This window comes from Tiliqua scincoides, chromosome 1 (assembly GCF_035046505.1).
Source record: "Tiliqua scincoides isolate rTilSci1 chromosome 1, rTilSci1.hap2, whole genome shotgun sequence".
Lineage (NCBI taxonomy): Eukaryota > Metazoa > Chordata > Lepidosauria > Squamata > Scincidae > Tiliqua > Tiliqua scincoides.
This window is the reverse complement of record NC_089821.1, coordinates 91,279,599-91,292,838: the sequence shown is the minus strand read 5'-3', so window position 1 is coordinate 91,292,838 and position 13,240 is coordinate 91,279,599. Positions and strand designations below refer to the sequence as shown.

General features: G+C 42.3%; 1 protein-coding gene across 9 annotated transcripts in view; it reads left to right on the top strand.

Moving 5' to 3' along the window:
* Nucleotides 1-13,240, top strand: part of GTDC1 (glycosyltransferase like domain containing 1) — a 254,561-nt gene that overhangs the window by 64,343 nt on the left and 176,978 nt on the right. For all 9 annotated transcript variants that reach the window (XM_066633059.1, XM_066633058.1, XM_066633078.1 and 6 more), the window contains one exon: nucleotides 8,894-9,095. In XM_066633059.1, coding sequence (XP_066489156.1) covers nucleotides 8,917-9,095 — 179 coding nt within the window. In that variant the 5' untranslated portion in view covers nucleotides 8,894-8,916. The remainder of the gene's footprint in view (nucleotides 1-8,893; nucleotides 9,096-13,240) is intronic.

The window sequence follows — 13,240 nt, the reverse complement described above, 5'->3', positions numbered from 1 at the left end:
AACTGTATGTCACGGTACTCACAAGAAACTGTTCTCTTTCCCAGAGTATGCCCCGGGTTCTGACCGGGATTGTCTATAGCAGGGGTGCCCAAACCCCGGCCCTGGGGCCACATGCGGCCCTTGAGGCCTCTCAATGCGGCCCTCAGGGAGCCCCCAGTCTCCAATGAGCCTCTGGCCCTCCAGAGATTTGTTGCAGCCTGCACTGGCCCGACACAACTGCTCTCAGTGTGAAGGCAACTGTTTGACCTTTTTGCGTGAGCTGTGGGATGAGGGCTTCCTCCACTGCTTGCTGCTTCATGTCTGTGATGCAGTAGTGGCAGCAAAGGAAAGGCCAGCCTTGCTTTGTGCAAGGCCTTTTATAGGCCTTGAGCTATTGCACGACCTTCATTCATTCATATAAGTTCATCTTTAATATATTCATTTATGTAAACTTATGTAAATTTATTCAAATTTCAAATGTAAATTAATTCTTTCTTTCCCCGGCCCCCAACGCAGTGTCAGAGAGATGATGTGGCCCTTCTGCCAAAAACTTTGGACACCCCTGGTCTATAGGGTCAAATAGGGCGGGATGCACTGTGAATAACTTACTCGAAGCAAGATTGTTATTGAGTAATCCTCTAACTTGGCTGGGAACTTCTGTTCTCCCCCCCCCCCTTTTTTTTTACTTTGTGCTCACAAACTGGAGATGAGGCAGACTTGTACTTTGGAGTTTTTGTATTGAATTTGGTTTTGTAGTTGCTTGCCTGTGTCTGCACTACTATGTGTGTACTGAGAGCCCAATCCGGCGCTGCCCGGCTGCGCAGCTGTGGCAGCACCGAAAACGGCTGCCACCGCATCCTGCGCACCCAAGGCAGCCACAGACGGCATCTCAGGAGAAGGGGACTTACATCCACTTCCACCGGGTAAAGGGAGTAGCCTTGCAATGGGGCTACTCGATTCACCGCCGACTTTTGGTCAGTAGTGAGGTGAAAGCCTCCATGACAGGTGCCAAGCCTGACAGAGAGGCTCAGGATCCGGTGGAGTGTCGCTCCACCAGTCCTGCCTCCCTCCGTCCCCGCGCCTTCCCCCTGGCATGCCTCCTCCTGCCCTCTCCCCGCCTCCTGCCTCCCCGTCACGTCTCCTCCACCCTCTCTCTGCTCTCCGCCCGTCTCTCCCCTCCCCTCCCCGAAATGACTCCTCCTGGCCTCCCTCCGCACCCCCACTTACCTCTCTGCTGCTTGGTGGTCTGTGCAACCGCTGAACGGTGGAGGCCAGTTGCCCTCCTGGTGCTAGCCCAGCGCCAGGCAGCACTGGGCTAGCATAGGCGCTCGCCTGGTGTTAGGGCTTGCAAACATGCATTAAGACGTACTTGTGACAGTGCGCGCTGGCAGTAAGCTGGTGCGCAGAGCTCAGGATTGGGTTCTAACTGATGTATGTTATTAAAAACATAATACTTATAGTGTATTATACTAATGTCAGGACCTTGGTGGGATGGAGAGATGGATTTGAACCCTTTGCCTTTGTCCAGCATCCCTGGGGATACTCATTCCTGCCCGTCCTCATCCCTGGGGCTGTTGTTTGCCTCAGAACAGGCAAATGCAATAGCATTGTACAATAAATAAGCAAAAATTAACAAATGTTGTCCAAAGACTACAGTCATATAGATTCTAAAGCACAAGACGCGACAGGGATAGAAGAGAAGAAAAAAGTTAGAGATCACATCTAGGTGACCAATGAAACAGGTCTGTGCTGCTTGTTCAGTTGGGCCGCAATATCTTATTATGTACACATTTTTATAGGGTAGGAGTCATTTTTTGCTAGCAGTAGTAGTTGCTTCTGAGATGAGGGTTCAGGAGTATTTTAGCAGAGCAGTAGTATTGGTATCTGAGAAATAAGATTTTTACAGATGTGCACATTGTTCCTTGCTGGGTGCACTGCAAGACTGTTCACACGTCTGTGTTGCAGCTGCAATGGTCCATATACGGGCACACATTTCTATGTGAGTGATGGTGCAGATTGTATCTGCATTGAATAAAATACATGAATCAATGTACAGGGGGTCCCCTTATACACTGATCCCATACCTGTCGTTTTAACTTAACCGTAGATCGGATTTCTGCACACCTCCATGCGAACCCTCCAGAGGTGAGGGGAGCTGTGCTCCCCTCGCCTCCGGAGGGTTAACCGAGGTCTGCAAAGGCCATGACCGGCCACTGCGGGCCTCAGAATAGCTAAAAAGGCAAAAAAAGGTGACTTCCAGTTTTATAATAAAATTGGAAATGACACTTTTAATGCCTTATAAGTCATTTAAATGCCACTTCCATTTTATTGTAAAACTGGAATTCACCTTTTTTCAGCCATTTTGAGGAGCATAGTGGCTGCATCCTCTGAGAGCCTAAGAAAGCTTCTGGAGGCGAGGGGAGCCCATCTCCCCTCACCTCCAGAGTGTGGAGGACATCCCTTCATATATGCAGAGTTGGGTATCCACAGAATATTCTGGAATGGAACCCCTGCGAATATAAGGGCACACCTATACCCCAGTACAGACTATCAAGTGTTTCAGGTTTGTGGGTGTTTCAGGGCAGGAGAGGGCGGTTCAAGCCTGGGAGGGGGCAGGGACAGCTGTTTCCTAACCCCCGCCCCTGGCCTGAAAGTCCTACACAGGGCTTCTCAGACTTGTACCAGTAATTTAGCTGGCACAAATCCAGGTATCCGCATTGGGCAGGTTAGGGCTTGATCTCGAGGAGACTTCCATCCTGCCCAGTTTCAGTACTGGATACCGCATAGTTCATGTGGTCCTGCTAGTGCTGGTTAGGATTGGGCTGTTGTTAGTTCTACAAAATACAGTAATTTATTTTGCTCTTAGCATGTTTTCCATAGCTATATAGTTTAGTGGTATTTGTTCACCTTTGAACACGTATACTGCTGTGCACAGTATATGTGTACTTCCATCAGTCATATTTGTTCAAATGCAGTTGTGGCATTTATATTTATTAGCTAGAATTTTCAGGAATATTATGAGCATAGTTGGTAATAGACATTTAAAGTATATTTGGGTTGCAGTTCTTTTCTGCTTGGTTTTTTATACTCGGTAATGGCACTTGGTTTAGAATACAGTGGATGGAGAGAACAGAGAACAAGTATCTTGGTAGTACCTCATTATATAGGTACTTGGGGAAAATCCTTTCTGATTTGATTATATGTACCCCTAACACAATTTTTTTCTCTTAAGTACTGTAGTGTGTATGTCTGAAAAAGTTTGCAGTTTGACACAGACAAATGTTATGTATTTAAAACTTTTGTAGGCAGTGACATTTTAAGATGTTGAGCCAGTGATATTGTGGTGGAATACATTTCTTATGTGTGAGTTTTTAACCATTGAAAGAACCATTTTTTAAATAATGCACTTTGTTTCCTACAACTAAGAGCAATTTTGTTCCTATGGTATATATTGAGTTTTACTCTGTGTTTTGGATGATTACTAAAATATTTTGTTGGAAGGAACTTTAAATATGGTGTGTAACATACACTGCCACTTCAGCAGCATCATGGCTGTCTGATCTGAACTAGGTTGACATCTGCAAAACCACATTTATTCATGTAACGAATTGCAAGTGCATCTTCTTTAATAAACCTCAAGAAAACCAAATGCTTTTTTTGTACCTAGGGTTATGTGTGCTATTAATATTGCTTTTGTAGCTAGTGCAAAGTGAAACTTTTGTTCAGTTTTGCCCTTTGAATAGTTTTAGCTTTCAGTGTAGGATAAAGTTGATGTATATGACATTTATTTTAAAACATTTCATTTAATAACATTTATTATAAACATTTATCCTGCCTTTACATTTAAAAATTATTGGTCAAAAGGGCTGCAAAACACAAACAACAAAATCAGTATGTGTGTCAGTGCCATGTATAGATACAGATATGGATATCTAGTGTGAGGAGAATGAAGAAAAGAGGAAACAACAGATAAAATGACAATACAAGGATTAGGTGGTTTGAAAACATGCCTTGATAAAAGGTTTTCACAGAAGGCTAACAGAGAAGACACGTAGAGAAATCTCCCTGGAAAGCATGCCCCAAAATTTAGGAGCAACCACAGTGGAACCTGGATGCCTGTCTTGCATCTGAACCAGGTACAACTCAGAAGCTGATGTAGCATGGAGGAGAATCTCTACAAGAGATGAGTGGGCAGGTTTATATGGAAGAAGGCAGACCAGTGGCATCACTAGAATTTGCATCACCTGGTGTGGGAGGCCAGCACATCGCCCCTTGATGGACCTCCTCTCATGCAATGAGTAGGGCAACACCCTGGGTGTTGGGCATGGTGATGTACCATCGCCCTGCACCTGCTGGTTTTTTGGCCATACCTTTTGATAGAATAGAGATATTTCAAAGCAGTTTGTTACATTGCATTCTGCTGTAAATTACGCATAGAATGGTATTTAACATGATGTTATTGTTCCTACAAACCGCGACTTTAGCTATTTTGGTCACTGGTTGTGTCACCCCCCCCCCAAGTATCATCTTACTGACTAATTGGTTCCGTGCTGTGTCATAATAACATCTCATTGGCTCTTTGAGCACTCGGTCTCATTGGTCCATTTTAAGTTAAGGAAATTGTAGTTTCTGTTAGATAAGACAGTTGTATTTTTGTTTTCTGGTTTTTTGGCGATCACTTTTGATAGAATGGAGGTATTTCACTCTGTTTTTTTTATTCCGTGCTGCTGTAAATTACACATCAAATGGTATATAACATTATGGTATTATTCCTAATAACCATGATTTTAGCAGTTTTGGTCACTAGTGGTGTCATCTCCCCAGTGTGCATGACCCCCCTGTGCGCATCATCTGGTCTGGGCCACACCCACCGTGCACCCCTAGCGACACCACCGAGGCAGACTTTAGGTGTTCTAGTTGCTATAACAGTGGTTGCTAACACTTTGCATTAGATCTGGAAACAGACAGGAAATCAGTGAAGGTGTTACAGTAGGGAATCATGTGCTCCTGATAACTGGCCATAGCATTCTGGGTTTTTCCCAAGAAATACTTTCTATAAGAACCTTGAGACCTATATAAGCTAACTCCTCTGTGAAAGTGAGACCAGTGAAAATACATCACCTTTAATTCCAACCCCGCAAATACCCACTTCTCAATTATAAACCCGCCATAACATCAGATCCCTACTTATTAAAAAAAAATTGCTGGAGGGTAAGAAATGTTGATGAAGACTTAAAACTGATTAATATTTTAGCCCAGGGGTCTCCAAACCCTGGCACGGGGGCCAGATGCGGCCTGCAGCAAGCCTCTATCTGGCCTGCGATCAGCCTCTTTTCCCCTGAAAGCCTCTGGCCCACTCGACTGAACATGACCAGAGCTGTGCTCGGATTGCATCTGGAGGGTGTTCTGAGGGCTGGAGAGACTGAGTGAATGAGGCCACTCATTCATTTATTCATTCATCTAAGTTCCATCCCTAATTTATTTATTTAAATTTTATATTTAATTTTTTTTCCCGGCCCTCAGCACTGCGCCCCATATTTCATGTGGCCCTCTGGCCAAAAAGTTTGGAGACCCCTGTTTTAACCAAAGTCATCATACCCGAATAGAAATATAAAATATCTAATATTTATAGGAGACTTATCTACTACTACTAAACAAGAACGGCTAACGGTAATTGTAGGTCATCTTGAGCGCTCTTGGTGAGTGGAAAATGCAGCTCAGAAATAAAATAAATGAAATATTCAATTAGGTAAATGAAATAAATGTGTGCATTTTATTCATCTTATTCAGCTTCCAAGAATCAGATTTTCAGAAAACCTGAAAATATTTTTCCCCCCAAGTATTTGCGATGACATGGAGGAATGTAAATGAAAGAGGGCAACAAATTGTAGAGATTAAGTATAGGTGAACTGTATGAGTGAAAGCCTAAGTCTCAGGATCCTTAGCAGTGCACATCCTGGGGGAAGAGAAGCCTATGATGTAATGCAGAGCTGAATTTTTCAAGCCACATAGTGATACACTCCTGAGAATGGAATCAAGCCATTAGTACATCATGGAGAATTACTGATTTCAAAGGGACACCCTTGAGAGGAAGTACTGTAATGAGAAAGCAGCAGTGTTGTTCTAATATTTGTTGTTTCCTTTGAAATGACTAAAATACCTGCAATGATTTATATCTAATTGAGCTTTGCATTCCATCTGAATGGAATCTGATTCCATTCCAGGGTAAATGTTTTTGGGCCATTTATCATCATGGCTTTTCAAGATCTCCTAGGAGTACATGGTGTATATTTACCTTAACTTGACTAGGTCAAGGGAAATAAAATAATGCAAGAATAATGCATGATATTGTGAGAATGTAGCAAAAGTAGAAACCAAGTGGCTGACGTGATTTACATATTTTCATCCCACTACATTTGTGACTAATAAAAATATCACCTAACAAATGTTAAAATGATGTGGTTTTCAAAATAACTGCTGTATTCAAAATAATGCTGTAGTAATAATAATCAGCCTGGAAAAATATAGGACTAATGGGTTTGTACATTGCTCCTGGGAGTTGATGGGGATCACAGGTGGGGAAATAGACTGCTTCCCACTTCTGCTGTTAGCCGTGACTGGGGATCAAAGAAACCCGGAGACTTTGGGCTTTTATTTCTGAAATAGCTGTTTCCATACCACATGGCAAAGTGCTTTTGACAAGACTGTCTACAGTAGTTTATGATATGGCATGGAACTCTAATGTTCAAAGCAGAAAACATGAAGTAAAAAAATCCCACAGGGCTACCCTGAGTGAGAGTTTTGGATCCAAGCTCATGGATGGATAGTAGCCCATGGATCTGACTGTGAAATGTGAACAGAAGAAGAGACCTGCTGAATCAGACCAATTGAGTCCATCTTCTTGTTTCCCACAGTGCCAACTGGAAACCCACAAACCAGACTTAAAGGCTAGATTTGTCTCCTGCTGTTGCCTCCCAGCAACTTACAGTCCAATCCTGAGCTGCCTGGAACACGCGGCTGTGGTGACGCTGAAAGGCTGTCACCGCATCCTGAACGCTTCAGGCAGCTGCCGGCGGCTCCGTGGGAGAAGGGAGCTTTTGTCCCCTTCCCCCGGGTAAATAGAGTAGCCCTGCAATGGGGCTACTCAATTCACCACCAACGAAAAGATCGGTGGTGAATCAAGAGCCTCCATGTACGGCAGCGAGCCCAACACAGAGACTTTGGATCCGGTGGAGCGTCATTCCACCAGTTCTGCCTCCCTCCCTCCCCACCCTCCACCCATAAGAACAGCCTCACTGGATCAGTCCATAGGCCCATCTAGTCCAGCTTCCTGTATCTCACAGTGGCCCACCAAATGCCCCAGCGGCCTACCAAATGCCCCAGAACACCTCCCCCCTCCCTGGAACGCCTTTTCCCTGCCTCCCCCCATGCCCCTGCTTATTTCTCTGTTGCTTGGCAGTCCGCACGATCAAGTGTCGGAGGTTGGGCACCTGCCAGGTGGTAGCATGGTGCTGGCCAGCACACCTGGCGGTAAGGCCTGCAAACGTGCCTTATGGCACGTTTGCAACAGTGCGTGCCAGTGGTGAGCCGCTGCGCCGAGCCCAGGTTTGGGCTCATACGCTGAACTTGGAGGTTTTGTTTAATATCCTGGCAAATAATCATAGACCTATCATTCTTCTGTGAGTTTGTCTATCTCCTGTTTAAACTCTCTATACACATTACATACACAGTACAACCATGTTTTGTCCAGGGTCCTTGAACACATGGATTTATCTGTATCAAAGATGGAACATTGTGGGGCCCAATAAACCAATGGCAAAATTGCTGAGTTGTAGTTCCCCAGTGGTGAAACCTGCCCTCTAGAGAGTATCAAAACCAGTGCAAAACAGTCCCAGCCTGATCATGCTTCCATACAAATGATTATCTAGATTTTTTTAAACCTTGCACGTTAAAGAACAGTAGCTTAAAATATACCTACAGTGTAACATATGAACATAGGTTAGTCCATCATGTTTTCTAAAAAAATAAAAAAAACTTCAGCAAAATATTTCTAAGTATGTTTAAATCAGTTGTAAAATAATGACTCCATTTAGGCAATTGTCACAGATTGTTCTGCTTTTCCCAAAAAAATTTGGGGGGCTGTTTCCTTGTTTCTGCATTGGTTTTGTATGTCAGCTGCCCTCTGGCTGTGAGTGTGAACAGCCTCCTTAAAGTCTACAATATTGTTCTGTTCCAGACACTTTGGTATAATAATGTATTTTGCATTTCCTCTATGGGCTGAAAATGTCACTTCCTGATGCTTCCAGCCTTCTGTAGCTTTAAGTGTAGATATCCTAGAGGTAGATGACTCAAACTGGGTTTCCCTAGGCTGTCCCTAGTCAAGTTTCTTTTAAGTCATCTTTCTGTATTGCCTTTAGTGTGAAAGATTATTTTAGCTGATCTGTGCTTGAAATGCCTTTTAGTTTTATGTACTATCAGTCAGAGGGCAATGTCTATTTGAAAACAAACCAGCTACTTGCTAGAGAGGGACAGAGCCCCAAGTGAAAACAAAGGATATAAAATGTATATTTTTAGAAATCCAACACATGCTATTGGAAAACATTTAGGAAAAGTTAAAGAATATTTAATGCATATGCATATATGACTGAATTGTTAATTGTAACCTAAATTTTAATGGAATTTGGCTTTGATTAATAGATGCTTTCCTTCTTTCATACTGCAATTTTAATTAGTCTTTTTTAAGTTAAACTTATTAATGAAACAAAAAGATTGAATTCCTTTAAAAATGAACTCACAGGCTGAGCTCTTGAAATGTGGTTCTGCTTTTATCATGATCCTGTATGACACATTTAAAATGAAATAATTATAAAGTAGGCTTTATTAATAATATGGGTTTTTTAAAATATGTTTTTAGAATTCTGGAAAACTTGGAAGAGAATGAGTGTTCTTTTAATTGAAGCTTTTTATGGAGGTTCGCACAAGCAGCTCATGGACCTTCTACAAGAGGAAATAGAAGATTCCGTCCTCTTCCATCTCCCTGCAAAGAAATGGCACTGGAGGGCTAGGACAGCTGCTCTCTACTTCATGCAAAGTGTGCCAGTCAATCCTGATTACAGGTGAGGAGCACTTTTAATGTCTTTGTAAATTAAAAATAGTAAAGAGAAATGATGTAGTATAGAGGCCAAGAGACTGAGCTGCAAATCAGAACTTCCATGGTTTGAATCTTGCCTCTGCCATAAATTCACCAGATGATGACGCAAGCCATTCTCAACCTCAGTTCCCCAGAAACAATATGGAGATAACAATATTTATTTGCTGTGCAAGGTCATTGTAAGGGTTATGTCAAGATGATACCTGTGAAAGGCTTTGCATGCTCAAAAAATTTTGCACAAAATTTGGCATTACAGTTTCATTTCTGTATTACCAGGTTTATTCACACACAATTACACATACACAGTTATTCATACACATCCCTTGGCACAACCCTGGGCTTAGTTAAGGATGTTGCCCTTGCTCAGATATGGCACATGTGTTTGCAGATATGTGGGCTCCGTTTCCATCCCAAGCGTCTCTGTTTGAAGTATGCCTTTGGTAACAAGGCAGGGAAGGAGAAACGTTGGAGCAGGTATGGCCAACTGCAGTATTTCTGAATCTCACACATTTCTCCAGGTTGTCGCTGAGGAACCTGAAGTGTAATTTGTACATACAAACTGACCCCTTAATTAATCAGGTGCTGTTATAAAGGTAGTACCATCAAGCAATAAAGGTTTCTTCTGTTCATAGCACATGCTCTCAGGCATTGTGTTGCATGCACATATGTACATTTGAACACCTGTGTTGGAGTGCCTGGTGTTTTTTTTTTTTTTGAACAGGGTACTCTCATGCCATATCACAAAATCTGCTTCATTTCCAGAGCAATCTCCTGTGTGTAGCTAGTGCATTTGACACCCAGGGCGGATAATTTTTTAACACCCAGGCATAATTTTAAACTTCCCCCCAATAATAGAAGTGGATATAAAGAAAACAGTAAATTCAGTCATTCACTTGTGCGTGCGCTCTCTCTCTCTTAGGGTGCAATCCTAACCAACTTTCCAGCACTAACATAGCTGTGCCAGTGTGGTGTGCATTGCATCTTGCAGTGGGGAGGCAGTCAAGGGGACCTCCTCAAGTTAAGGGCATGTTTGTTACCTTACCTTGGGGCTGCATTGTGGCTAGACCAGTACTAAAAAGTTAGTTAGGATTGCGCCCTCACTCACTCACTCACTCACTCACTCACTCACTCACTCACTCACTCACTCACTCACTCACACACACACCCTTCCACTCATTCACACTCTCTCCCACTCTACTTGTTGAGACATCCACCGAATTGGTCCCTCTTGGCCAGTTGGTTCAACTTTTCCAGGGAGACAGGCATCCGGCACAAGTGTTTACTCTTGACTGCTTGCAAGAACACAAGTCAAGTTTCTTTCCTTCCCATGTGCTGTTCTCTCAATGTGTTTCCCTCCCTCCCCCCCTCTTGCCGCTGCCTCATGTGCTGAGTCAGTGCCCATTGCAACAGCAACAAGGCTGCATTTTATTTCCTGCTCTGAAATACCTCCCTTGCACAGAAAGTGCTGGACGTCAAATGCAGAACTTGGCTATGAGGCTCACTAGCAGGGCCTTTCGAAGTTTCGTCTTTCAGTCTCATCTGTGAAGGGGTAGATGAGACTGGGAGATGCCAACTTGTAAAGGCCTTTTAAAAATAAATATTTTGTTTCTTTTGGATGCTTCTTGATGATTCTCTGCGTCTTCTAATTTCATATAAGCTGTTGATCTGGAACACATACAGTTGCCCCTCGTCTTACAAGCAATTGGCTTCCGCGAATTCAACTATACACAGTTGGCAAAAGAGAGAGAAAGAGTTTAAAATATTGCAAGCAATTCCATCCACCATTCCACTTACTAAATACATGCCTGAGAGTGAGACTGGAGAATGTAACTGCTGTTTCCTCAGTCAGTCTCTGTTCCCACCTGATTGTCATAATTTTTAGAGACAGAACTTTTTTTTTTATTTTTTAATGTAAGGGATTTTCCACGTAATCTTGGAAAATATGTGATCATTGTTTTATGTTCGACCTCAGAACGAAACCTTCATCTAAGACAAGAGGTGATTGTGTGCTGTATTTTTAAATTCTGTTTTGCCTAAGTCTTTCAATGTGGGTTTTCATTTCTTGACTGAAAAACAATCCTGTTTTGTAGGAGCATGATGACAAACTACTACGTATATTTTTCTTCTACGTTACAGCCACATCCTTCAATGCATTAGATGTTATCTTTGCTCCTTCAAGGGCAGCAACCCAAACTGTCCTGCACTAGCTGTATTAGGCTAATCAGACATAACTCATAGACATACACCTCATTAGTTTAACGTACAGTTGCATTGACCTAAGATAACTTAATTCCAATTTGTCAAATAACCTACATTTTAAGAGAAGGTACCAAAAGCTTAAAAACTGTTTCAGAGTTAGCAAACTGGCAATCTGTCATGTACTTATGTGCAATATAACCTTCACCAACAGCGTATAAATCTGCACTAACCAAAACAAAATGGTGAAGAGGTGATGGCACTGTCCTTGCTATTGGTATTTGAGTTTTCTACAGTTTTCTACAGTTTTCTACAGGTGCAGGCTTTTTACTACCATTGCTGTGACTGCAACTACAACTACTACTACTTATTCTTATTAGAAATTATTCAGCTACAGTTAAGCACTTGGAAGTCTTGTTGCTTTCAGTGGGAGAATTAAGCATGTATTCAATGCTTTCCTACTGGAATCAATAGGATTTCCAAGAACTGACTTTTTACTGGATCACATCCATTGTCAGTTATCACCATTACCGTTTTGTGGCCAGCTAAAGGAATGGGCAACAAACTGAATTAAAAATGGGAATTGTGCTTTATCTTTTAAAAACATGACAGTTCAGCAGCCCCATGTTGAATTTTCTCCCCTTGCCCTGCAATTTTTAGGGTTATATCATTTGTTATTTTTCACTCTTTTCATGTGGAGCGCTCGGCAAACCATGAATGCAGGGAGACTTTCTCCCCACATTTTTGTAATGAAAAATAGATGAAAAACAATCCATGCGTTCAGCATTTACCTCTGCAGAGAAGCACTGAACACAAGGAGAGCAGACATCTCCAAAACATGTCAATGCTATGGACACAACTAGCCAGTATGCTCCTATTCCCCCAATATCCTTGTTTGGTTCCCAAACTTTTTCGGCTGGCAGCTCTCTTGACCAAATGGGCCACTAGCTGCAGCTCCCCATTAGGGCTGCAATCCAATACGTTGTATAGGGTGGCAGGATTTTCTCCAGGATTTGATGGCTTTTCCGTTGCTCCCTGGGGAGCCACAACTCACAGCTTGGGAACCAGCGCCCTAGTGGATTTGCTGTGGTCCTGACTATTTTCCCTCCAGGCAAGGGAAATAAAACAAATTGTAAGGTCACTTTGGCTACCTTCCACCCTTCTGCTGTTTTCTCAGCATATCTGTCTCTATGGAGTGAAACAAAGGAGGAAGAAGAAAGCAGTGAATTGATCTTTTGCATCAGTAGCACTGGAGAGCCCACATGGACAATTCTGCCAGCAGCAAAATTGTGGGATTTTCAGTTATGGGAGGGGAGTTGCAGGGTACCAAGTATGTATTCTGGTGTGGCTCCCTAAGCCTTTGCTAGGCTTCAGTGAATGACCTGCTGTAAATGGAACACAGATAATGCAAGGGTTTTTGAAAGAAGATGAAACATTATGGGCTAAAATAATGTTGAAAAGCAAAGACTAGTTTCTTTTAATATACAGCCATATGTCCTGATTATTTGAAAATAAACTGAACCTGTGAATAATATGAGAATAAAATAAATAAAGGACCCATTTAAGAGGATAAACTATACTAATTAAAAACATAAATGTAGAAATACTGAATCATAACATACAATTTCATTACACTTTAGTGCCAGCAGTGTAAGTACTGATATACCGTACATAACACAAAACACGCACAATGTGTTTGGACAGAAACAAAACCATTATCCTGATTCTCTATAAACCTAAAATGGAAGAAGCAAGTCATGTTGGAGCTTGAAAAGAAAAACTACAATACTTTAATTTTCTTTTTAGAATGGGGTTTTGAAATCATCAGCAAAAACCCTACACAGTAGTGATGTCTGGAAATGAACTTTTGAGTAGTAGCTTCCACAACTGTGAAAAGAATTGTGAATCAGAAAA